The sequence below is a fragment of the Gekko japonicus genome, unplaced genomic scaffold (genome assembly GCF_001447785.1).
Source record: "Gekko japonicus isolate JY-2015 unplaced genomic scaffold, Gekko_japonicus_V1.1 scaffold5378, whole genome shotgun sequence".
In the NCBI taxonomy this organism is placed as follows: Eukaryota; Metazoa; Chordata; class Lepidosauria; order Squamata; family Gekkonidae; genus Gekko; species Gekko japonicus.
Window position 1 is genome coordinate 12,328 of NW_015160384.1, and position 23,560 is coordinate 35,887.

Genomic DNA, 23,560 nt, shown 5'->3' on the forward strand with positions numbered 1-23,560 from the left:
TCCCCTGTCGGTGGCCAGGGGGGGAACCTGGCGACCCTAAAGTGCTGCCAGGCCTAGGCTTGGCAACCTCTAAGTGGGGCCTGAAGGAAACCCCCCCAGGCTTACAACTGAACTCAAGGCAGCAGAGATCTGTCTCCCTGGAGAAAATGGCTGCTTTAGAAGGTGGACTCTGTGGCATTATACACAGCTGAGGTCTTTCCCTTCCCCAATCCCACCTCAAAACCTCTAGGGACTCCCCAGGCCAGGCCCCAAGGCTCCCTCCTTCCCTGAAAGGCCAAAGGAGGCCTGGAAAGGGCCCTTTCCCCATGACTCACAGAACCGGTTAGAAGCCTCTTCCCCCCCCACCCCGAACGTTCTAACCTCTCTCTCACAGTTGATGTCTGAAGCAGATCCCTGCAGAGGCCATTTCAAAAGGTTTTGGGGGGAATTCAGCCGTCCCTGAAGGGTTTTTTCTAGTTTTTGGATTTTTCTGCAGGCACTGGTAGACTACTGAATATGTAAGAAAACCTGCTGGGCCAGAGGGAGCTTCCTGTTACTGGAAATAAGCATCCGCACATGGCGCCCTCTGTTGGAAATTAGAATATAAGATAATTCTGTTTGGAGTTTTGGACTTTTAGTGCAGTCCTAACTTAACCACCCAGAAGCCCTCTCTGTATACATATGGGTCCTTTTGCATTGTATAAGCATATACTATATTGTGCATGTATATAATAAACAAGTTACAGCGGACTGAAATCACCTTAACTGACGAAAGAATCTTCTGAAAAGTACAGTGAGCTTCTTCACATTCCCTGTGCACGAATTATGGTCTGCTGGTTGGCACCTAGTAGTTGACAACATAAGGTGACCTGCTTGTTGTCTACTAGGAACCATTTCTCCCTCTCCATCTTGTGGAATAAGCTCCCTATGTGGAGACGGAGGGCGTGCTGTCCTTTGAAGTTATTTTCAGAGGCAATGTAAGGCCATTTTATTTGTGAGGGTTATTGGTGAGAGAGGTAAATGGGGTTTTACTATATTTTGTATGTTTTTAATTTTTGGAATTTTAAGCTACCTTGAGCCACAAGGGAAAAGCAGGGACTAAAAATTTGATTAACTCAATAAATAACTTACAATTTCAAGTGGACAGCTGTTCCAAAATTCTTCTCTCTCTCTCTCTCTCTCTCTCTCTGTTTCTCTTGGTAAGCAGCAAGCAGTTTTGCATGAATAGCTACTATTAACCTATGTTGTTCTAATTCAATGTATGTATATACATATATATTTTTCCTTTTTTTACAGGTGCATTCTGCTTCCCCTTCTGGGTGCCAAGCCTCCCCCGCACAGTCTCTTCCTCCTTATAGATTCAGTGGATGAGGGCTGTAACATTGCAGAAGGTGACCAGACATCTGCAAGCCTATCTGGAACCATTGCCGAGCTTCTAGCTAGTCACTATGAGTTTTTTCCTCCATGGCTGCTGCTCCTGTGTTCTGCCCGGAAACAGAGCAAAGCTGTTACAAAAATGTTTACTGGTGAGTACAGATTACAATGAAATGTTAGCTGTTCAATTTCTATCTTGGACTGTCTAGAAAGTTTAGCAAGAAGTAAGGAAAAAATTATTCTCTAGCATATAAATTTTATGCCCTTTACATAGAGAGCATAGGGTTGCCAGGTCTGGGTTGGAAAATGCCTGAATACTTTGAGGGTGGAGCCAGGAGAGGGTGGGGTTTGAGGAAGGGAGAGGCCTCAGCATGGTACAATGCTAAATAGAGTCCTCCCTTCAAAACAGCCATTTTCTCCAGTGGAGCTGTTCTCTAAAAGCTGGAGATCAGTTGCAAAAGTGGGAGATCCCCAGGCCCCACCTGGAGGCTGGCAACTCTAAGACAGCATATTGTATACAGGTAACTAGAGGCATCTGTATAACATAGGTAACAGCTGGATGCTGGTGTGTGCAGTCTCCCACCAGTGACCTTGAAAGGATATCTATGGCATGATTACAGGGAAGAATTAATTCCTCTACATCCTGGCATACATTCAAACAAATCTCCCTGTGTGGGTTTCTTTTTCTTTCCCCACCATCTGAAAATCTAGATTTATCACCTTGTTTTCTTGGAAAAGATACTACGTTTTGCAAGCTCATTGCAAGGGTGTAACTTTATTTGGTCCTGGGAGTATTCTGTTGGCAAAGACTGTCAAGAATCTTCCACAACTTGTTGATCCAGTCTTTGCCGAATTGTGAGATCATTTCATCACTCTGCTCCTTTTGTTCCTGAGAGTTTTTTTCTTCAGTGTAGAGTAGCATAAAGAGTGGATTCCCAGCATGTGCCTGCATTAAATGATTGAAGCAAAAATGCAGAATAAAAGGTGCAATAGATGAACATATATGTAGCCTAAAATCTCCCACGTTTCATAACTCTTCATTTTTGTAGTCTCTTCCTTGGTCTCTATTGCACATAACTGCCATTTTTCTGAGATCCTTTGTTGAGTGAGGCCTGGGCATAAAACTGGAATTCATGGACAACTTTTGTTAGATGTAACTGTTGTCTGTTCCTGAAAGTCATAAGTCTGGGTCTTTTGTATTTGCTCCTCAATACACATAAACAATGATCATAAAAAGATTAGGTCTGTACTTGGATGTAATTTTCAAGGACCAAACATGTAAAAATGCTAGGGTTTCCAAATGTTTTTTACCTGGCGGCAGGCGGCTCCTGCCCGGCGTCCTGAGTGCGTATGTGCGCGCGCGTCGCTTGGATGTGACATCATGACGCCGGGCATGCTGGGGGCGGGGCCACGGGTGACGTGCACGTGGGGGTGGGGTTTCCCCCGGGGCCCGATTCCGTGGGGGCGGAAATTGGGCCTCCGAAGCGGGGGGGTTTGCCCCCCGGGGGGACTTGGCAACCCTAAAAAATGCATAAGCCTACTTCAGATTTGGTATGGCATGCGTTCTGACCATTGCTAAGAGCTTCACTTTTTAGTGTAAGCAACTACTATTCTGTATTAATATTTTCTGTTAAAACATTCTTTTTGTGATAAGTCAGTGTGTTATAATTTTCTTACATTAGTATGTTTTATTAATTTCAGGACTCATACACAATATGTTGGGCCTGAAAAAAGATATTTTATATTTTATATTGATATTGTTATGATTTTACGTGTGTGTTAGTACAATTTTGACCACTGAAGAAGGCCCTTTGGGCCAAAACACATTGGGTCCTTTGGTTCATATACATGTGTGGCCATTATTGTGATTCTTTGTCATTGGACGTTCAACTTCACCTTGTTGCTGTATATTATGGTCTGGGTTTTTAATGGTATCCTATGTATATCTTTTTAAATCCTAAGATTCTGTGCACTGGGTAATAAATATTTGCCCTTTATTTAATTTTCTAGTAGCTCAACCTTTTGGTTCCTGAAGTAAAATGATAACCCATTTTCTTAAAGCTAACACTAGCCTGACTTAATTCACAGCACAGAGGCAGAAGTTCCAAACCAGAGTTATCTATGATAGGTCTGTGTTTGCTGTTTACAGCTGCTACACCAGTTTGATGTACTGGTTAAGATTGGTGGAGTCTAATCTAGAGAACCATGTTTGATTCCCTGCTCCTCCACATGCAGCCCCATTGGTTGACCTTGTATCAGTCACAGTCCTCTCAGAACTCTCTCAACCCCACCTACCTCACAGGCTGTCTATTGTGGGGAGAGGAAGGGATGGAGACTGTAAGCTGCTTTGAGACTCTGAGTGAAGGGCAGAGTGTAAATCCAACTCTCCTTCTTCCTCCTCCTCCTCCTTCATTGTATCAAAGTAAATCACATTCCCAGTGTTCAGGCAGTGCTTTGTGATGGTGGCGGTGAGAGTTCTGAAAAACCCACATGTGAATTAAGTGGACTAATTGCCCAAATGCACAGAGGAGGAAAAAACATGTACTCCTGGGTACTCCAGTGGAGTTGTAGCACTTCTGCACAGAGGAGGAAAAAACATGTACTCCAGTGGAGTTGTAGCACTTCTAGAACTCAAAAACAGTAGTGACTGCAAACACAAGAAATATTGCTTCACAATGTTCCTCTGAGATGCATTGCAATTCAGAATGAAGACGTAGTATACGTTAACATTTCTATAGTAATGATTAATAACGTTGGGCCTGGTGAAGCCACAGTTAGGCATCGTAAAGACCCACCCTTTTACTTGTATGTCCCATCAGTATGATTCATAAGTATTTATTTTTGGCTGGATTTCCCCCATTTGTTGAATAATTGTCTTCCAGTACATTTTATGATTTAAGTATGAGAATCTACATTTGGCACCTGTTGCATTTTGTAATGTTCCTTCAGATAAGCATTTAGAAATGCATATTGTCCTTGTCTGTGTTCAGAATAATTATATGTTGTTCAAGAAGGCAGGAAAACACCACCTATGCCACAAACCTGAGTATCTCCAGTAATCATCTGATTCTAACATACCTGAAGCTATTTTCTCATAGTACTAGTACATATCAAGCACTGGGTCCTTTTCACTGATTTTCCAACACATTTTTAACAGTCAAATTAATTTTTATATCTTTTTAAGAGAAGTGTTTCTGAAATTAATGCTTCTTTTGATTTTGCAAAATAAATGTAAAAGTACATTTAGTTATTTCTGTGCTAATTTTATTCAAGGCCACATTAATTGATGTATAGACAGATTTTAAAGTCTGTTACATATTATAGAATTGTAAGCAATTTACAGTAATTCTTTTTAGCAGTTCAAATTATGAGACAATATACCAATAACACAGTTAGCAGAATATGGAAAAGAAAGACCCAGCATTTTGCTAGAGGATTTGGTATAGTGTCATGCACAGCTATTCTGAGAGCCTGCTCACACTATGAGGCAGCTGTGTGGAGCATTAAGTGATTGACTGTGCAATCCTAGTAACACTTTCCTGGTAGTAAGCCCCATTGAATAGACCTGAGTAGGATTCCAAGTAGACATTCTTAGAGTGGCACAGTTAACCAACTGATTTATAGGGGCCTTCCTAAAAAAAAAACTAGCACACAGGTGTATCCTGTGGGTTGTTTCAGGCAAAGATATGGTGTGGATGCAAACTTGGGATATAAAAGGGGTGTTCCTGTTGAAAGGGAGTATTGCCGGACAAGTGAATGCTTGTATACCCACATGAATTCCTGGGTAAGGTGGTAGAGAGGGCAGTAGCAACACAACTTCAGGTGTTCTTGGATGAGGCTAAGGTCCTAGATCCCTTCCAGTCTGGTTTTTGCCCTGCCCATGGGACAGAGATGGTGCTGGTCACCCTGGTGGATGATCTCTAGAGACATTTGGATCAAGGCAGTTCAATGCTGCTGATTCTTCTCAATCTATTGGCAGCGTTCGATATGGTTGACCATGAGGTGTTAACCTGCAGCTTTGCCGACACTGGGATACGGGGGCTTGCCTTGCACTGGCTAACCTCCTTCCTTCAGGATTGAGGACAGAGGGTGGCACTTGGGGGGAAGTTATCCCAGTGGCACCCACTAGAATGTGGTGTTCCGCAGGGAGCGATCCTCTCCCCCATGCTGTTTAATATCTCGCTCAGATTATCCAGAGATATGGGCTGGGTTGTCACCAGTATGCGGATGACACCCAGCTCTATCTACTGATGGACGGCGGCCCGGAAACGGCCCCAGGACATCTTGAAGTGGCGTTACAGGCTGTGACTGGATGGTTACGACAGAGCCGACTGAAGTTAAATCCATCTAAGATGGAGGTCCTGTACCTGAGTTGTGGGCGATTGGGTCAGGGGATCAGACTCCAAACCTTTGATGGGGCTCCATTGGTGCCTATGTTGAGTGTGAAGAGTCTGGGGGTGTTCCTGGATAACTCCCTCTCTGTGGAGGCCCAGGTCACCACCACTACCAGGTCTGCCTTTTTCTGTCTGAGGCAGATCAGACAGCCCTGTATCTTACTCCCTGAGACTTAGCTACAGTGACCCATGCAATGGTCACTTCCAGACTGGATTATTGTAACTCTCTCTACGTGGGGCTGCCCTTGACTCTGCTCCGGAAGTTGCAGCTAGTGCAGAATGCGGCAGCACACGTGTTGACAGCGACACCTGTGTGGGCTTGTATCCACCCAATGCTGCGTGAACTGCACTGGCTGCCTATTGAATTCCGAATCCATTTCAAGGTGCTGGTGCTTACCTTTAAAGCCCTATACGGCCAGGGGCTGGCATACCTATGAGACCACCTCTCCCCATATGAGCCCCGGAGGGCACTGAAATCCACAAATCAACATCTGTTAGTAGTTCCCGGACCCAGGGACATCTGGCTAACCTTGACCAGGGCTTTTTTCAGCCCTGGCCCCTGCCTGGTGGAATGAGCTCCCGTGTGAGATCAAGACCCTGCTGGATCTATTGCAGTTCTGCAGGGCCTGCAAGATGGAGCTCTTCCACTGGCATTTGGTTGAGGCAGCGGACATCCCCCTCTGGTCCTAGGGGTTGTTTTTTTTTTTGTCCAGCTTTTTCCGGCCAAATTGTCCACCAGTGGCCTGACTCTGACTGGTCATCTGACTACCTCTATAGTTACATGGTATTTTATTATTTTATGATATTTTATGTGTAAATTGTTATTTTAATACTGTTTTAATTGTATTATTTAACTGTTGTAGACCGCTCTGAGTCCATTTGGGGAGGGTAGTATATAAATCTAATAAAATAAAATAAAAATAAAATAAATGAATTACACTGAATTGAGGGCCTCTGTACACAGACCTGACCTGGATTGGCCAGGTTAGCCCAATTTGGTCAGATCTTGGAAGCTAAGCAGTGTTGGCCCTGGTTAGTATTTGGATGGGAGACTGCCAAGGAGGTCCAGGGTTGCTGTGCAGAGGCAGGCAATGGCAAACCACCTCTGTTCATCATTTGCCTTGAAAACTCTATGGGTTGCCCTAAGTCAGCTGTGACTTGACAGCACTTTTCATCACCTTACACAGAGGAAGATGTTTTATGGCGATATACAAATATATAGGAATTCGGACATACTTAGAGTGCTTATTTGGGTTCCAGCTGTCTTTTGAAGGGCACCGTAGCACTTCCCAACTTAGATGCTCAGTCTTTCATTTAATCTTGAATGGGACAGAGATCCTCTGTTTCAGTCCTGCTGTTATCAGTCAGGGAAGTTTTGCTGTATGCACTAGGGGTGTGTGTTCTGTATAAACCAAATCGAATTATTGGTATTTATTGGGCATTACTTAATTGGGTTGTTTTTTTTTTTTGGAATTACAGAGATCTGTATTCAGCAACCAATATAGCTGAGCCCTAAAAGCCGTTTTTTTGGCTTTTATTAGGGTCAGCTATACCATGAGCTCTCAGCTTCACACCGCCCCAGCTGATCCTCTGTTGCAGCCCCAAGCTGCAAGAGAAAATGACCTTTTCATGTGGCTAGCTGGGCATATGTGACTGCTGCAGGGACAGACTACAGAACCTACCATTGGAGTCTTGCTATCCCTTCCCCCAGTATAAGAGTTCTTAAAAACCTAAAACTATGATCTTGAAACACTAGTGAAACATCTCTTTGACTAATGATGCCTTCCAGCCCTGGCTCTGGCCTTGTGTTTTTGGTGAGGCTATGAGGGAGATTTCCATTCTAAGGCAAATCTCCAGGGTAGGCATTGCACACACAAGCACAAATGCTGCTTATGTAAACAAGGAATTCCTGAGTGTTTCTTACATACTCTCTTGGGTCATTTACCAACCCCAGTGGAACTGTGGACTCCACCTCATCAGAGATAACCACTCTGCTGTTGTTTACATGCTCACTTATCTTTGATGAACAAAAAGGCCAGTTGAGAGTCCCTGATTATTTCCAACAGTCTCTTTCCTTTGAACTCTTATAGCTTCAGGATGGTGTCCTCATCCTCCTCTGATCAAACAAGGTTGAACCTCCACCTAATCAAGCTAGGCTGAACTGAAGTTAATTCAGAGTCCGTTGCGTTGAGATATGATCTCGTGCAAGAAGCCCCAGGCAGTAAGAAATTAGTACCATGCTTTGTCATTCAGCTGAAAATCAAACTTTAAAGTTTGACTGATTAAGTGGAATTCCATTGGTCTTAGACCAATTTTAATATTTTGGGAGGTGGCTGTAAGGTTACAATGTGTGGTCAATGTAGAAAAAGATCAGAAGTCTGTAAAGGACATACTGCAAGATTTATGATGTAGCATAAATGAACTGAAATTCAGTAGTACTAAGTGAAGGGTAAACCACTTTGGGTTAAAATTACTGGTATTGACAGGAAATAATAGAAGATGTAAATTATGTGATGATGGGGCCGAGAAAGTGTTGCTTCTGTGGAGAAGGCCAGGATGACTGCAAATTCTAGGCAGAACATTTCAGTAAGACAGGAGGGCACCATTGTCACTGTCCTGTATGGGATATGGATGAATGGATGAATTCTAACCAGAAGAAGAGAGAAGGGCACCTAGAATTATTACAAGACTTAATGTATGACTTGATTCACCTGGTTGAGAATCTCTGGTACCATTTGCTCTGTGGGAAAATGGTATAGTACAACATTTTGCTTATGGTTTTTCTGCACAGTAAGCACACATTACTACTTGCAGGATTCAATACCTAGCCTCTTTCCAGTTTTGGTCTTCAAAGGCTGCTGCCACACGGGACGGCTGAAACGCGGCTAAGCAGAGCCGCACCGAACTTGAGACGCCGCGGCGGGATCCCATGGATCCCCTCAGCCGCGGCGCATTGCTCCCCAGCACGATCAGATGCCGGGGAGGAAAGTCCGATGGGAGGGAGAGGCTGCCGAACTGCGCATGCTCGAGCATGCGCAGTACGGCCGGGGGCCTGGATGCGGCGGTGCAAGGATGCGCCGCCCGATCCCACGGCCCGGCTTGCGGCGCTGGAAGGGATACAACCACCTAGGTAGGTGGTTCTTTTTTACAGCGCGGTATCGCCGTTTGGGACGGAACAGGGACGGGCAGGCAACAATTCCCAGATGTTGCCGTGGGATCGTGCCCGTTTGCTCCGCCCCCGTTCCGTCCCGCTCCCGGCCCAAAAGGCCTCATATGGACAGGACCAAAGTTAATCATTCAGTAGAGCAGAAGTGAGAGAGGCTGTTGGAAGAGGGCATGCTTTACATGCAGACGACCCTCGATTCAGTTCCTTTATCTGCTTGAGGTCTTGGGAAAGTGTTGCCAGTCAGAGTACAGAACAAGATGGACCATAAAGCAGCATTGTATGTTCAAAATCCTTTTTGATGGCAAGGGAAAGCAAAGCATAAAAACCAATGAAAAATATATAATTTCAGAGACAGAACAAGTATATTTCTGTTTCCATCATAATTAAAGAGAGAGGGCAGATGTAGCTAGTCAAGCTCAAATTTCATCTAAATTTGTTTCCTCAAGAATCATAACATAAAATTTGCTCTAGCCCGCTTCATTATTAGTTTTAAACAATGGCATGAGATAAGTAGGTACACTGGAAGATCAAATTAAGAACACAAAGAACAAGGAGGAGAATAGGTGACAGCATTGTTTGAGGAGTAATATATCTAATCTGCACAGAAAAGAAAGCAAATTACAATTTCAAATGAGCTCAGATAATTTGTGGTGATTGCATGGTGCAATAAACAGGCTGGTTACAACAGTTCAGATTTTCCAAGTTAAAAACGCTCCATAAAAGAAGGCAAAACGTTGCAATTCAGTTATGACAATGGCTGAAATTCAAAGAACAATATTATTGCATAAGAGCTAAACATTATCCTGAATATAACACTGAAACAGCATAATTTCTGCACTGTTGTGTGTGTCTGATCTAACTGGCACATCTCCAAGGTTGAAGGTGTGTGTGTGTGTGTTTGTTTTTTTTTGAGGGTTGGTGTTTTTGTTATTTTCACCAGTAGAATGTTTTAAGGGCAAGATTATTTTATTTCCTGTTCTTTATAATGGAAAGTACTGACATGTGGTTCAAGTACCAGAATTAATATTTTTCTTAGTTTCTATAAATATACTATCCTGAAATTATATCATATTGAGCTGATATGTTTCAAAAGACTGTTGATGCAATTGCATTGTTGTCTTCCCCAAAAAGGATCTGTTTATAAGTGTATTTTATGCTAAGGACTTGCTGTGGAGGGTATCCCTTGGAGATCTGTCACTGGTGAAGGGAGTGTTTAACCCTTTATTTCCATGCCCTTTTTAGGATTTAAATAATCCCTCTGAAACGTTTAGAAGCAAAAACAAACAAACCTGTATTTGTTCTGGCCTTAATGTGTATTGAATATTTGTGTACTATGACAGTCTTCGTCATTTGTATTTTCTGTGGCTAGAATTCAACTACTAAATGATTATTGGGTTCTGGGGTTTTACACCGGGCTGCCTACCTCCAGGTGGTACCTGGAGATCTCCTACTATTACAATTGATTTCCAGATGACCAAGGTCAGTTCCCTTGGAAAAAAGGGCTGCTTTGGAGAGTGGACTCGTATCGCATTGTACCCCACTGAGGTCCCCCCCTCCTGAAACCCCACCCTCTCTAGGCTCCACACCCCAAGTCTTCTGGTATTTCCCAGCCCAGAGCTGGAAACACTAGTTTTAGGGCTTATTGGAAACTGGGGCTTTTTCTCTCACTAATCTTGCTAAGCATGGGACACTTCAAAAAAACTCCAAAAAACTAGCATATTTATTAGGGCATAAGATTTTGAAGACTAGAGCATTGCCTGAATGATTATCCTCAGTTAGCAGAGAAACATAAAATTAAGGATTCAGTTAAAGGTTAATTTCTTCCCAGTAATATATAGGGAGGAAAGTGCTAGGTGTCACACAAGATCTTGGATAAGCGTAACTACATTATGGCCATTTATGTCTCTGCCTGCGCATCACTGGATCTAGCTTAAGTGAAAATGGAAAAGATCTTAACCAGAGGGATTAAAAATCCATAAAAATGAGATACAGTTTTTGGAATTTCTATTAGGTGTGTAAAGGCCTAGGGGGAAAAAACCAGAAACATTTGAAGGAACAAATGGTTCCTTTCCAGTTTGGGGGTGGTGGTCTGAGAACTTCTTTCAGAAAAGTTAAAAAATTAGAAAAGGTATAGCATGAAAAAGTCTGAAGACGTTTTCAGTTTTTCCAAAGGAAAAATATGAAAATTTTAGGGAGCACTAGGGGGAAAAAACCCCTCTTACACTGTAGAGACATACATTTTCAAAATCTGCTTAAAGGTAAATAATTTTGGCAACAATGTATGCTATAAAGTATTTAATGATAATACATTATTAGAGAGTTCGACTTAATGTTCAAACATGCTGGCAGTTCTACCAATTGTGATTCTATGAGAGGTTCTTTTCAAATAATACACTTTACTGCAGAACTTGTTTTCCATCTTCAGCTTTTATTTTTTACTACCTTGCAGATGACAAAAATTAAAGATATGGAGGAATAGGCTGCTGCAGCTTGCAACTCTTTCTGAGGTATTGGGAATACTTGAAATTTTTCTAGTAGAAACAGATCTTTGTACTTTAAAATTCCAGAAACATGCCACACGAGACAATTTTATCTACCAGTTATGCATTTTATGTTGTTAAATTATATTAGAGTAGTTTTGGTTTGACAGGAAAGTAAGTATTGTGTATATTTCAGTTTTTCCCAAAATGTCAGGGTCCAATCCATCCATCTATCCCCCGTCCCCCCGCCACCATGGCTTCAACATTTCTGAAAATTTTAGCTCTCTAATTTGTTTTCACAATTCAAATATACAATGAATATTCATAGTGGTAAGGACTACACAAGCTTTCTAGCTATGGTATAAGAATTAAACCCTACAGTGGGAAAGGAATTACTGGTCCCACTTGTGCCATAAGTAAATCAGGTAAATTTCCAGTTCAACAATTTTACTTTGGACTTTCCCTTTATGGAAACTCCAGATGATGGTGATGTTTAATGACAGTGACTTTTTGGTCTGAAGCAGAGTTTTGAAGGACACCAAAATGTTTTCTTGTAGGATTTCTGAATAGTAGTATCTGATTTTGTCCATTTATTGTTTTGCATGAGGGGCCTTTTCGTCTTATGTGGGCAGCAGAGGGAGTTATTGCTGGCAGGATGATAATGTCTGTTGTGTTGCAAGATATTTTTGTTTGTTTGTTTAGACTATCTGTATGCTTCCTTGATACCGTAGTAAAGCATTCAAAATAGCTTACAATTTGAAAAATAAAACAAATACCATGAATATGAAATATCAAAAACCAATCTAAATGGAGTTACCAGCATGAGGCTGCCTAGTGATGTAGGAGAGCGTTGCCAGTGGCATAGCCACGCCACTGGTGGTACTCTTCCTGTGTGACTGGAAGTGATATCAGCACATCACTGGTGATGCTTAGGGTTTCCATGTGCCCACCAGCATTCCGGTGGCCAGCAGCAGAAGAAGAAAAATTGAAAATCACCACCAGTGACAGCATGACATCACTTCCGGGTTTTCTAGAAACTTACATTAGTTTTCTTTATGAGTCTCTGAAAACTGCTTTTTCTATAGAGTTTCCAGAGATTCCTAGAGATGCATGATATCGGGGGGGGGGGGCGTTCTGGAAGTGACTACATGCTGTTGCTGATGGCTGCCCCACCTGGCCTCCTGCTGGTGGCTCAGCCTGGCAACCCCTATTGTAGCAGTTGGTCAAAACCAGTCACACATAGGGTTGCCAGATGGGTTGGGAAATTCCTGGAGGTTTGGGGGTAGATCCTGAAGAGGGTTTGGGGCAGGGAAGGGAGCTCAGTAGGACAACTGCCTGCCAGTGTCAATCTGAGTACCCAAGAAAGTCAGTACAGGGGAGGGGCCCTCTGTTTTTTCATGAGCAAGGGGGACCCCCAGCTCCCCTGCCAGGTTCACAAAACTAGCAAGCAAAAAGGTATCATCATCAAGAAAATGCATGGTGCTGCTTAGTCCCATGCTGGACCGTAAGGCCCATTCTAAAATGAACTAAACCTCTCAAATGCAGCACAGGAAACCAAGCACCCCATTGGAAGGGCCCTGTCCTTATAGAAGTTCCCTTCAAAGGCAAAACCCAGGAGTTCAAAATCGCTCAGGTGGACCAGGAGAAGACAGAAGGCTGACAATGTCACATTTGGCCAATTCCACACCTTGGCCACAATGGCGCACCACCCACATGGCCGGATCAAATGAAGTATACTTACCTAAACATAGCTCCTCTGGTGTCATTCACCAACTCTCCATGTGGGTAAGACAAGTGGTGAATGAGGTGATACTCCCTGGGAGCCTTCTTTGGTGCCACTCCCAATGGAAACACCCTTAGGATGGGCACTGGAGGAGAAGGGAAAGGCCGCAGAACCCTCTCTTCTCTACACTTTGAGCCAGGAGGACACTGATTGGTTCCCAAATGGGCCTTAGTGAATGGGCCTCTGTTTGGGGAGAAGAGGCATTAGATGGCCTAGGCTTCTTACATTGTTATTTGAAGAGAGGCAAGGTTCTCTACCTCATGTTTTAGTGCTTCACCTGGGTGGTAATGACCTGGGTTTGATGAAGGGCAAGGTCCTAGTCATCCAAGCGAAGGCTGACCTTGCGATGAAAAGAGCACAATGGCCTGGTGTGCAGATAGTTTGGTCTGCAATGTTGCTTCTCCGAGTGTGGTGTAGCCTGGGAGAGCCTCAATGCCTTGATTGTGCATGGTGTAAAGTCAACTGAGAGATGAGGGCTGAAATGGAGGGTGTGTGGGTCAATATTTGCCACACCCTAGCACATGGATGGAGCTTCAACACCTGTATAGGGCCCGGCTGATGGGATGCATTTATCAAACAAGGGCAGTGACCTATTCTTAGAAGACTTGCAGCAAGGGGTTCAGGCAGCTTTAGGCTGCTCGGTGGCCATGAAAGTCTAAGCAGAAGCCTGTCCTTAGTGGTAGCTGTGTAGTGCGGGTAAGAAAGTGGACCCTGTGAACACCTTAAGGCAGATTCCCATTGGGGAGCAAGAGGTCCATCAGGAACTGCCTTCTGGTTTTGCAGCACAGGGCTGGGAATAAGGACCGCCACTAGGAACCTCTTGGTTAGGCTCCTCCACCCAAGTTGTGTGACTGAGGGGGGGGGGGGGGGGGTGCTCCAGGGCAGTGATCAGTTTGCCATGCCGCCAGTTGCTAGCCAAAGTGATGGCTAAGTGCTGGGGCTGATGGCAAGGAGGTTGGTTGGAGACTGACTTCTTCCTTGCCTGTTCTTTATGCACAAATCTTTTCCCCTTTGCCACTCAGTTTCTAAATAGTTAAATAAAGTGCTCCTTGTTTAATTCCAATTTGATGTCTGTCTTGCCATTTTGATTGAGGGGGGGGTGCAAATATCTTGTAGGACAGAGTTGCACAGCCTGGGAGCAGGATTTAAACTGGGGTGAACAGGTCTTTATTGATGGTATCGTTGTTATTGTTGCATTTGGTAATAACATTTACCTGAGTGATTGTGGGGACAGAGCTAGCTCCAGGGTTTGCTTCAGGGTTTTGTTTTTTCTCTTAGGCTCAGGGTGCTGTTACAAGGATAGGCATTACCACCATTAGACCTGTAAGAAAAGCTTTTATTGCTCAGAATAGTCTATGATTTATACACAATATATGGATTAGTTTTAGCAAGAAAGTTACAAAGTTTGAGAAGTAATGTTCTGTCACTTCTGGGTTTTTCCTGTAGCAGGCTACTAGTCCAGCATGTCTTCAATGATCTGCAGCCCATCTTAGACAGTGACATTTCTCTCACAGGTCCATTCTTTTACAGACAGTCCTTTGCTTGAATGTAACTACAGGAGTCAAATTATCAGTGCAAAGCTAGGAAGGCTGTGTTATGGCAAGAAGCTACACTTGTAAGTAGTGAGTGTGTTTCTCTTGTTGTTGGGGGGGGTTTTTTGGACTTTGGAATGAAGTGTCACAGGCTGTATCTCTTGTATTTCAGGGCCCCACTGTTTACATTTTTCTGCGTATTTCTGTGTATGTATGTGCTGTATATTAGCCAGCTAAAGAGGCATCTCAGGTATCTGCCAGTCTCTAGGCCATGAAATAACAAATGAGTTAGTCCATGAAGTGTTTCAAGATTTTATTTATTTATTTTTGTTGTGGCAGGCTGATGCAACTACCCTTCTGGAATTAGGCTTACTGCCAGCTCTTGATAAGAGAGGATGCTACAGGTTTGCTTCCATAAGCTTGGATGCACGCATGTGCTATTTGATCGGAAGCACTGAAGTGTAGAGAGGAGTTTATGCTCCAAGAGCTTTTCTTAAGCATATTGGAATTATATTTTTATTGCATATAAAATTACTGCTGAGCTGCCCTGAACTAGTAATTTGAGTTCACTGCTGTGAATGCCTCTGATAAGACGTTTACATCTTGATCCTCCTTCAGCTTCTGTTTACTTTAGTGAACTGTTCAAAAGCCATACTTGAATTGCTATATAAGAATACCAGGTCAAAGTGTGGTCATCCTTGGCACACAGCTGCATGAGTACGCACTTACTTTCCTGCTTATTTACCTGCTTGCTTCAGTTTAATCAGCATTACAGTTAGTAAGTTTAATTTGTTATAAACATTCATGTGCATAACTAAGGATTTCCTAAGCATCTTTGTATCCAAAACTCCTAAAATTTCACGGAAGACAACATATTATCTTCATATATTGTAATAAAGAAGTGTGGCCCCATCTGCTGATATTTTAAATCCATGGATTGGGAGCACACAGAAAAGAAGAGAAAAGAAAAGAAAAACAGATACTTCTGCAAACTTGGTGGACCTCCCAGGTTTGCAGAAAAATCTGAAACAAAAAAAATGCAAAGCTAAAGCGTGTCTGTGTAGACATCACAGATATCTCCTCCACATGTCAACGGTGGCGGCAGAGATGCGGGGGGGTGGGGGTGCCTGGGAACTGCAACAATGGGGGAGACTGCAGCAGGCCCTGCAGCAGATGCCAGGAGATGTGCCAGGCCCAGCGAGGGTTCTGTCAATGGTGAGGGGGTGGACAGAAACCACAGTAATGTTAGCAGTGGTGATGAGATGGCTGGAGACAATAGCAGCAATGTGAGGGAAGAAGAAAAAGCTGCAGTGGGCCCAGCAGCAGGGTTGGGAAGCATCCCAGGCCTGGTGTCTGTGTCAGCAATGGTGTGGGGGAAGGCTGGGAGCCATGGTGCCCCCAAGGACAGCAGCAGCAGTGTGTGGGGGGTAGAAGTGGCAGCAGGCCTGGCAGTGGAGGCCAGGAGGTGCACTAGACCCATAGATGATAGGCAGCTTCCTGGGAGCTGCATCAGCCCCAGTGAGGGTGGTAAGTTAAGAGAGGGAGAGGGATCCCCCCCCCGTGCATCACCGGTCACTACTTGTTATATTCTAATAGTGAAATGTGGCCCCATCTGTTGATATCTAAACCTGCAGATGGCCACACAGAAAGAAAATAGATACTTCCCTCTAGGTTTGCAGAAAAATCTGAAACTAAAACAAAAATAAATTGGGGGCTTAAATCTCCCCCCAAACAAGACCGCAAGCACAGACGATGCAACAGTGACAGTATTGTGAGTTGGAGAGATGGAGGGGCAGCTGATCTCCATGCTGACAATGGAGGGGGGGTGCAGCCGAGCACTGTGGTGATGATCATGGGAGAGAGGCAGTGGGGTCAGTGTCTGGAGAACACAGAAGTAGAAAATTGTTGCTGGCAGCCTGGCCTACGTTTGCTACCTCTCCAGTGGTTGCACTCCAGGGTAGAGGGGGAGGAGGAACTACTGTAGTCAGCAACAGGCAGGGAGAGAGAGGCAGAGGAGGGAGCATGGAGAAAGAGACAAAGTTTATGTGTGAAAGGAGTTGTTACAATAGGAACTAGGGAGAGAGAAAGCATGAGCTAAAGAGAAGAAGAATAAGAAATTGGATTTATACCCCGCCCTTCACTTGGAGTCTCAGAGCGGTTTACAATCTCCTTTCCCTTATCCTCTCTGCAACAGACATCCTGTGAGGTAGGCGGGGTTGAGAGAGCTTTTTCCAGAACTGTCCTTGAGAGAACAGCTCTGACAGAACGGTGGCTTGCCCAAGGTCATGCAGCAGCTGCAAGTGGAGGAGTGGGGAACCAAACCTGGTTCTCGCAGATTAGAATCCGTGCACTTAACCACTACACCAAACTGGCTCTCAGTGTCATCAATGATCAATGTCAGCAGTTATTGGGGAGAGGGAGATGATCAATGTCAGCAGTTATTAGGGAGAGGGAGAACAAAAGAAAAGACTGACTGGAAGTGTTGTGGGGAGGGAGATCAAGACAAATAGTGATGGAATGGGGGGGACAGAGAGAGAGACTGAAAGAGCTGCTCCTGCATGTGTCTTGTGGGTCCCCTCCTTTGACTCTGTTGACTTGTGAAAGACTGTGGTTTCAGTAGTAGAATTTTGGATCACAGTATCATGTAAAGGTACTGCTGTGATCACACTGACTTAAACAAGTAGGGTTGTCAAGTCCATCTTCCGCCCCCAGCGGGGGACTTTGGGGGCGTTCCTGGAAGGGGCGGGGCATCACCAACGTGATGACATCACGTTGGGGACGTCTGCCACCCTCCCCGCCCGCACGCATGCCTGATCTCCAGAAATGCCAGTTTCTTGCACTTAATGGAGCTGGCATTTCCCTTTTAAGTACACAGAGCCGACGTTTCCCCGTTAAGAGCAAAGAGCCGGAGTTTCGCTTTTAAGTACACGGAGCGGGCATTTCCCTGAAAGCCTGATCTCAAGCAGAGATCAGGCTTGGGAGGAAACGCGGGTTCCATTAATTTAAAGGCAGCCACCCCTCTCGAGAGAGAGAGAAGGGAGAGGGGGGGCTGTCGGTGTTGGGGGTGGGGCTTCCCCCACTGGCTACCTGGCCGCCGGCGGGTAGAACCTCTGCCAAAACAGAGGACCCCTGGCAAATCGGGGGGGGGGGGTTGGCAACCCTATAAACAAGAGTAGGTGGAGCCAAGATTCTGGATAAATAAAAGAAAGTATGAAAAGTTACTAAAACAAGTTTAAATTGTTAAGTTTGATCAAGCTGTTTTAAGAACAGAACATAAGGAGAACCAGACCAGTGCTCCATCTAGCTCAACATTCTATTTCACATAGTGACCAACCAGCTGCCCTAGAGGGCAGGGTATAAAGGCCAAGGGTTTAAAGACCTGACACTTCCTCCTGGCTCCAGTGTTCAGAGGTTCACTTGATCTGGAAGACTAGGGCTTCCAAGCTCCTGGTCAGGGTCAGCCCCCCCCCCCCCAGGCCTTTTTTTTTTTAAATAAACTGAAAACCCCCAGACTCTCTAATCACTCCTCATAAGAAAGATGTTCCAACTCTTCAGTCATCTTCCTTGTTTTCTTCTGCACCTTTTCCAGCTTGACAATATCTTTTTTGAGATGTAGTACTGAGAACTATACACATTATTCCAAATCAGTAGGTCTATACAGGGGTATTATAATGTTGGTGATTTTGTTTTCCTAATAATCTCGGCATGAGCTTTGCCTTTTTCAAAATAGCTACACACTGAGTGGGCATTTACTTCAAGCTAAAAACTATGACCCTCGAGATCTTTCTGTTTTAGCCTCTGCAGTTCAGAACCCACTAATATATAGTAAGTTTTTTTATTTTAGTTTTATCACCTTGTAGTTAGCTATATTAGACTTAATTTGCCACATTGCTAAACAATTTTGAGTGATTTTCTTGGAACTTTTATTTTTATTATCCTGAGTAATTTGGTATTATCCTGTACATTGTTTATCCCCAAGTGCAGATTTTACTAATTTACCTGGAAAATATGTTAAACTGGCCTATAATTTTCTGGATCTGCCTTTGGATCTCTTTTTAGAAATCAGTGTAGCATTTGCTGTTTTCCAGTCTTCTAGTATGGAGGCTGGTTTTAGCAACTGTTAAATATGCTGGTTAGAAGATCAGCAGTTTCACATTTGCATTCTTTAGAATTCAGGTGTATGCCATCTCGACCTGTGCTGTACACCATGCTATATGACTGACCACTTTTGAAGCAAAGGGGGCATTCAAGAGCCATTTGTTATATGGCATGAAATCTGCAGTTTAAAGGGGAAATGCCAGATATCTTACTGGACACACGAAGCTTTTGGGTAAACCAAAAGTAGCTCGAATCTGTCCATTGTACTAAAGATTAGAAGTGTATATTAACCTCTACAGGTATACTCATATGCATTGAAAACATTTAACTGAACAGAAGTACTACTGAGTGAATTCAGTTTTGAGATAACATCAGGTTTAGTGCTAATGTCTTTAAACACTGTGACTAGTTGCTTTTGAAGTTGGCAGACTGGGTGTTATTTTGAATTTTGAAACTGATAGAATATCTTAAATTACAATTTCATTCAAATGTGATAAATTCCCCACCCCCCAAACAGCGAACAAAATTAACCGGTGACATCCAACTGAGCACTGGAGTCTATATGTATGCTTGAACATTTATACATTGAATTTATTCAGCACAGGATTGCTCATGTGCACAACGACAGAAGCTTGTAAAAAAAATTGCGAGAAGGACATTCAGATGACCTAATCACGATCATTGCATGAAATGGTTGTCCAGATCTGAGAAATCGTGGATTCAAAGCACAAATATCTGGAAAGTACTTGATTTTCCAGGTGTAGGAAAACTCGCTAGGGAACCAGGAGCCCACTTCGGTGTGGGAGACAGATGCGGCTGTCTGATCAGCAGTTTTAAATGCGAGAGGGAACAGCGGTGAAAGCCAATCAAAATGACCATGTGACCATAACCTAATTCTCCTTGTGGAACCCATTCTAGCTAATTCTCTCTTTTTTACTCCAGTACTGTTGGTATACTCTGTGTTGCTGTGTTCATTCTGGAACAAAGGGGCTTATTAAGAGAGGGGCTTTTGGTGTGCCAGTTTAATATTTTGCTGCTGAAAGATTAGTTCCTTATGAGTAGTTATGCATAAAATGTTAATATGTACCTAGTTCTACTTAGATCAGCATATATTGGCAATTAAATTATTCATATGTAAAACACTAGCTTATTGCTCTGTCATTTAGATTACATATTTAAGATGCATTGAGTGAAGGAAAAGTGTGACTGTTGGTTTGAAATTTTCCATAGGACAGAGGATTAAGATGCAAAGAGCTTAAGATAATTATGTGCAGTGGTATTGTTAACAGTGGTATAATAACATTCGAGAGAGGTAACTCGGTTTGCAGAGAAAAATCTATACAGTCCAAATACTTCTCTAAAAGACCCAAGACCTCTATGGATGCCAGGAGCTAAATTTGGAGTGGATTTGTTTACAGAGCTGCAAGCCAATTTAATAAATCAAGGAAATCCATTTTGAATCTCCTATTGGGTAGAAAATGATGTAACATAGGAAAAAATCTGAACAATGCAAAAGCCAGGTTGTGGGACTCGAATGTGTGCTGGCTGCTCTACTGACTTTGAGTTCAAGTATTCACGAGACTGGCTCTGCCACTAAGTGAGCTTTCCTGTAATGCTTTTTTAAAAAATTCAAAGTAAATATAAATGCCATCGTTGGTGTATGGTAGATGGCAGTGACAGGAATTTGTTTAAGGTAGAAATAGATTTGATTGACATTTTAAAAAAACGCAGTTGAATTTATTCAAAGATGTGTTCTTGATTATGAGTTCGTGTCTATGTAGATGGAGTTGAAAGGCAGGTCCCATTTGCCCAAGGAGAACAGCTGGGCCTAGGGTTGCCAAATCGACTTACCTTGCTGGCGGGGGACTCTGGGGTGGTTCACGGAGCGCACGCGCGCGGAGCATGCGCACGCCGTATGCACGTCACAGGCAAGTGACGTCATGACGCCGGGCACGTTGGGGGCAGGGCCACAGCTATGTTTTCCCCTCAAATGGCTGTGGCTCCGCCCCCAGCGTGCCCGGCGTCATGACGTCACTTGCCTGTGACATGCACGCGGGGGTGGGGTTTCCCCCAGGGCCCGATTCCACAGGGGCGGAAATCAGGCCTCCAAAGCGGGGGGAAATCCGCCCCCCGGGGGGAATTGGAAGCCCTAGCTGGGCCCTTCACAGTACAGTTCTATGCACAGTGAAATTGAAATTAATTTGTTTTGTCTGAAGAAACTCTGCATAGGATTAAACTGATAGAGTACATATATCTGTTTGTGAGAGGCAGAAAGTGTGTGTGTGTGTGTGCGCAGGCATGCACTTTATTTCTGTTTACTGAGCTGTATTTAAGGATGATTCCTGATGGAGCTCCCAGGTATGCGGAGTGCCACCTGCCAGCCTCCTAGAGAGTGTTGCAGTTCTCAGACTACTTGTTCTTGTTTATTTAAAACATTTCTAGGCCTTCATTCCACCCCCAAATAAGGTCTCCGAATAGAGTATGTTAATCAGACTAGAAGTCAACAGGGATCAGCGTGGGTGGACCTATCCTAAATGGGACTGTGGCACTACCCCGAGTACTGTTAATCAGTTCCTCTTCCAGGGGTCATTTCCTGCTGGAGCGCACAGGAGCGGAGCTCCGGCAGTAAAGAGCCCAGGGGGCGGGCACATCCAACAAGCCCCACCCCCTACTCCCAGCAGCCCTCAGTCAGAGCAAGAAGCAGCCAGGTAAGCTGCAGAGCTTCCCCTGGCCCCCTAGTCCAAAACATTCCAGTGGCACCTTTAAGACAAGCTCTCCCTCCTCTGCGAGGACAGACCTGCACGTCCCGTCCCCCCCAATAGCTAGCAATCCAAAACAGTCCAGTGGAGCCTGAACGGTGGGTGCTGCCTTCTGACACACTTCCGGTGATGTCAGGGGGTGTGGCATATGCAAACAAGTTATGCTAATGAGGTATGCTAATAAGCTCCTGCACCTCTGTTTCTACGAAATGACCCCTGACCTCTTCCATGAGTTGCCTTGTCCCTTCAGGCTAGAGCTACAGCACTAAGTCAGCTGTGGGATAAACTGCCAGAGGCCCTTTAAGTAATTCTTGCATCCAAAGTGGCCCTTAACAAAACACTAGTGAATATTGCTGGGTTTAGCTGTTCACATCTTTTCCAGAAATAACAGTGATTCAGTTACAATGCCTATTTCCGTTTGTGCAAAATGCTTTGTGGCTCAATTGCACAAAAAACTGCTCTATGAATCATTTGTGCTCTTACTCTCCTTCATCTTGCTTGTGTTTGCTTCACACATCTTAAGGATTTCTCTGTAACCACAGCACAAGGTAGGTTAACAAATTATCTTGTCATAGATGATTCATGATACATGTTAGATTTATGGTCTTGTCTTTGGAGCAGTGAATACGAAGGAGTTTAGGAGAAATGATAAATCTTTGGTAAATCCTCCTTAGTTTCTGGATTTAATGACTGCCTGTTGATCGTTTGTGTTAGCACAGTTCTTCTGTCTAAGATTACTATGCTGAAGTATCACTTTAGCATCATGCCTTTAGCACACTTAGCAGAATTCTGCAAATAGATTTTTCCAGATCAGATTTTTTAACTGCTTTTCATTCTAGGCTGCCCTCCAGAGTGATTGCAGCTAACAAAATAAATTCTGACATTTGTTTGTGTGTGTTTAGGTACATGCAGATCTTGGGGAAATTGCCTCAGATCTTGCTTGTGCAATCAATATATCTATATCTTGCCTGTGCAATATCTATATCTTGCCTGTGTAATACACACACAAACACACACATATATGTATGTATATGTATATATGTATATGTAAATGTGTGTGTATGTATATATCTGTATATCTCACAGGCAAAATCTGAGGCAATTTTTTCAAGATCTGCATGTACTTGCATGTCTGTGTGTGTACACACAGACACACACACAGCTGGATATCTCTTGGGCTGGGGACCATCAGCAGATTTTGATCTGTTGAGTGCAGTGCTCTCCTGGGGGTATACCAGGAGAGGCAGTCCCAAAGATATGTGGGTTCTGAACCATTAAGGGCCTTAAAGGTCAACACCAGAACCTTGAACTTGATCCAGTACTCCAGTGGATGTGTGCTGCACGTGGAGTCTCCATGAGGAACCTCATGGCCACATTCTGTATCAGTTGGAGTTTCCAGGTCAGCCCAAGAGTAGGTGCATGTAGAGCAAGTTACAGTAGTCCAGTCTGGAGGTGACCATTGCATGGATTACTGTGGCTAGATTGGGGCGAGACAGGTAGGGGCCAGTTGTCTGTCCTGGCACAGTTGGAAGAATGCCAGTCTGGCAACATTAGACACCTGGGCCTCCATTGATAGGGAGGCATCCAGGCTCACACCCAGGCGATGGTTGGTGCTGGTCTCAAGGGCATGCCATCAAGAGCTGGGAATTGGCACCCCAGACCAGAATCTCCCCACCCCAACCACAGAACCTCTGTCTTAGAAGGATGCAGTGTCACCCGGCTCTATTTCAACCATCCCACCACAACCTTCAACCCCTCAGCCCAAGCAGTACCCAGCCAATTGCCATCAGCAGATAAAACTGGGTGTCATCATGGTACTGGTGACACCCCAGCCTGATGTGTGATACAGGTGTGTGTTTATTAATTTTGCAGCAAATACCTATGTTGGGTATCAGGTAACTAATAGACAGGTGTGGGCAATCTGTCAGGATTTTGGAGTGATACCCAGTGTCATTGCCCTTTCGTGCTTTGTTGTTGACTGTTTAGGGACTTCTG

At 44.0% G+C, this 23,560-nt stretch overlaps 1 protein-coding gene across 1 annotated transcript in view; it reads left to right on the top strand.

Moving 5' to 3' along the window:
- ANKRD50 (ankyrin repeat domain 50) overlaps positions 1–23,560 on the top strand; it is a 40,392-nt gene that overhangs the window by 5,308 nt on the left and 11,524 nt on the right. Inside the window, exon 2 of the mRNA XM_015417781.1 lies at positions 1,276–1,505. Coding sequence (XP_015273267.1) covers positions 1,276–1,505 — 230 coding nt within the window. The remainder of the gene's footprint in view (positions 1–1,275; positions 1,506–23,560) is intronic.